The sequence below is a fragment of the Tupaia chinensis genome, unplaced genomic scaffold (assembly GCF_000334495.1).
Source record: "Tupaia chinensis unplaced genomic scaffold, TupChi_1.0 Scaffold000259_1, whole genome shotgun sequence".
Classification (NCBI taxonomy): domain Eukaryota; kingdom Metazoa; phylum Chordata; class Mammalia; order Scandentia; family Tupaiidae; genus Tupaia; species Tupaia belangeri.
In genome coordinates this window covers 875,657-879,090 of record NW_006159739.1, presented here as the reverse complement: position 1 = coordinate 879,090, position 3,434 = coordinate 875,657, and the positions used below count along the sequence as shown (strand labels likewise).

General features: G+C 46.7%; 1 protein-coding gene across 1 annotated transcript in view; it reads right to left on the bottom strand.

Annotated features, from left to right (window-relative positions):
• Positions 1-3,359, bottom strand: part of CZIB (CXXC motif containing zinc binding protein) — a gene marked incomplete at its 5' end in the record, with an annotated part of 6,834 nt that extends 3,475 nt beyond the window's left edge. Inside the window, 4 exon segments of the mRNA XM_006149412.2 lie at positions 1,174-1,205; positions 1,396-1,477; positions 1,810-1,866; positions 3,276-3,359. Of these exon segments, the coding sequence (XP_006149474.2) occupies positions 1,174-1,205; positions 1,396-1,477; positions 1,810-1,866; positions 3,276-3,359 (255 nt within the window).
• Between the last annotated feature and the right edge of the window lie 75 nt (positions 3,360-3,434).

The window sequence follows — 3,434 nt, the reverse complement described above, 5'->3', positions numbered from 1 at the left end:
ACAAAAAAAAAAAAAAAAAAAGGTAGGTAAAATTCTCAATACTAGAGCTGGCAGGTGGTGTGGTGGTTAAGGCACCAGACTCCCACATGGTCAACTACGGTTCAAATCCTGGATCTGGCAGCTTGTTTTCTTACTTTCCCTTTCTCTCTATCGCTTTATGGTCAAATTAAAATAAATAAATAAATCTTTTAAAAAAATTCTCAATACCAAAAATATGAATAATAGTGTTAGGCTACAAAGTCTCCAGATGGACCCAGCACACTTAGCCATACTGCAAGGGCAGAGGGCTGACTTAAAGCCTTTGAAATGGGGTATGTGTGGAGAGAGCACCTCTCGGGGGGATGTGTAGCCAGAAAATTCATGCTCACTTGACCTGTAGGCTCAAAGACCCCAAGTGCCATGCCCACACATTCACTCTCATCCTGTAAAATCATTTCCTGCATACCAACCATGTGTCTGGCACTAGTGAGGCACCTTTGTCATGTTTGTTTTTTTGTTTGCTGGTCTATCTTCCACTGGACAATGATTTACCTAAGAGTGAGTCCTCACTTATTTTCTCTCCTTAGCTTCAAGAGCAAGCTGAGAACTTTGCACAATTCCAACATTTAAAACAAATACCAAATAAAGAACAGATGAATTCAAAACAAAGGCTCTTCTTTAAGCAAACAGACACAAAGCACATGCCCCCTCCCTCACCTTATCAGTTAGAATGTATAATTATTGGGTTGTTGGGAAAATCATGATGCATTTTTGAATAGGAAAATATGTCACAAGTTTCCCAAAAATCTAATATATAATACAATCAATGCTGTCAAGGATGGGATACTCCCAAGCACCGTTCCTACCCCTGGCTTCAGAGCAGCCTTGCTAGTCCCTGAGGTGTAGACAGGATGCGCACTCTCAGAGATGCATACTGATGAGCAGTAGGTCAGCCAGTGGTGCCATCTCCCACAGCCCCCACAGCTCAGTGCTTATGTGAAGGCACTGCAACAGCCTGCTCATGAGTCCTTCCCTTACCAAGTACTCAGTGTGTGAGTAAGTGACTGAACGAACAAAAGAATAGGTACTTGAGTGTCCAATGGCAGGTCACTCTGATGCAGCTGTAACTCTAGAACCCAGCCTCCTAGCTCCCAGTCTAGATTTAACCCCTTCCCTCTGTTAAAATACACTTACATTGTAAGACTTGATGGTGCTGCTCAAAATCTCTGAAACATAGAAAAAGACAAAGTTGACTTGAGTCCAGGTGCCCAGATGTGGCCCTAGGGAAGAGCGATTGCTGCACAGGCTTCAGCACCGAGGCCTGAATCCACTCACAGGTAACATGAGCCTGCTTTCGGCTGGTAACAGGAAGCTGTGGGCCAGCCTGTAGAACTCAGCGTTCCTGGCATGACCTACCAATGGAGTTTTCCCGTGCACACAGCTTGCACTTCTGGACCATGGAAGCACTGCCACGGCCTCCCTTCAGAGCCACGCTGTCCTGCAAAGAGCAAACAGAACCTCTAGTCATGTATCATTTAGATGCAAGGGTCCAGAGGAGACCTAATCCCACTACTTACTATCCAGAGAGAGCAAGCAACAGACTATGATGAGAACCCTGGGAAGGCTTCCTGAGACTGAAGAAAGGACTTTGCCTTGATTTTGAACTTCGCCTCCTAGCCTAAGGACACCTGTTGTCCCCAGTACTAATCACACTGATGCCTACCCCCATCCCAACTCACAGAAAGCAGGTCCCAAAACCAGAGGGTCAGTTCCCCCAAATTTCTGCCCAGAGCTGTGTCTGTGTGTGTATGGAGGCGAAGGGAAAGTTACCATAAGCCGGATGTACTGCCACTTCTCCGAAACCTCACCACAGTTGCCACATTTCATCTTGGGGGAGGAAAAAGAATATTAGTCCAGCAGCTGGCTCAGCTGGGTAGACACCGGGGAAGGGTAAGAACAGCATGAGGTAGGCTGGCTCATAACCTACCTGCTTGTTGGCAGTCTCATTTCATCCTTCTGACTAGCCCCAACAAGGACATAACCAGACTTATCTCTGGGCAAAGAACAGGCCAACTTACTCTAAGGGATGTCCAGTCTGGTTGAGAATTCAAGGCTCACGTAGTATGGAAATGGCTTCGTCATTCACCACCACTCCCTCCCCCACCTTGTCAGCCCCAACTCTGCTTGGTTAGGAGCTTCCTTTGATTCCCACAGACCTTGTAAATCCCTGGATTAAATATTTATCACTGTTATTATACTTTTCTGTCTCCTTCACTGGCGATGTGCTTTTTTATAGGCTTTTGCCATAGTGCAAGAGGGAAAGTGAGAAAGCTTCCCCCCTCCCCCCTCCAGGGGATGGCCACGCAGCAACCCCTTCTCCTCTATTCCCATCCTGGGAGTTTGGGCACACATGCACACACACCCAGACATGTGGTCATCCAGCCTCTTAACACCACACCACCAGCTGGCCCCAAGTTTGAGATTCCTTTTTTTTTTTTTTTAAAGAATTATTACTTTTTAAACTGTTTTTATTCATTTGTTTATTTTAATTTGACCAGAGACAGAAGAGAAAAAGAGAGGGAAAGTGAGAAAGCAAGTTGTCAGGTTCGGGACTCAAACCGTGATCAGCCCTGTGGGAGTGTACAGCCTCTTAGCCACCATGCCACCTGCTGGTCCCCAAGTCTGTGATTCTTGAAAGCAAAAAAACACTTATTCCCCAAATAAGCCCTGGCATTCTGGCTTCAAAATATTGGAAATAGAGTGGTGAGAGGTGACGTCTGGAAAAATGGGTGCAGAAGGATGCTGAGATTTAGGCTAGCAGTAAAGTCAAGCAGATCGTGATTAGTGAAGGACCTCAAACTTACAGGGAGGTAAGAGGAGAATCTCTGCAGACCACGCCAACACGACACCAAATTTATAACAAAGGGTAAATCACACACAAAATTAAACCATTTCACAATAAGTAAAACCCAGCCAAAAAGTAAAACGTAGGGCGAAATTATCACCTGAGTAACCGCAAGGTCCCTTCAAATATTTCATTCAGTGTCTGTTTACAAACAACGAAATATCAAATGAAGGGCAAAAGTACAGAAGGAAGCGTTCTGAGACTGCCAATTAAGGAGTAACTAATAAACTTGAAAAAAAGCTAGAACAATTTAACCAGAAAAACTCTCGAATATGAATGGGTCTGGTCAAAGACTTCTGAGAACCCCTGCTCAGTACGGAGGTCTGGACTGGAGGCTCCAGCCGGAAGCTCCGACCACGCCCCGCCCCGATGCCCCGCTCCACAGCCCTACCTTCAGGTACCACCGGAAGTCCTCGCCCACAGGCCGGAGGTTAGTGACGTTTTCCAGCGTGGCTTTGAGCTGCAGCGCGATTTTCTGAGGGAGCGCGGGCCAGAGCGACTGCGTCAGCCGCCCCTGCACCGCCCCACGCCCAGCCCCGACCGCGGCCCA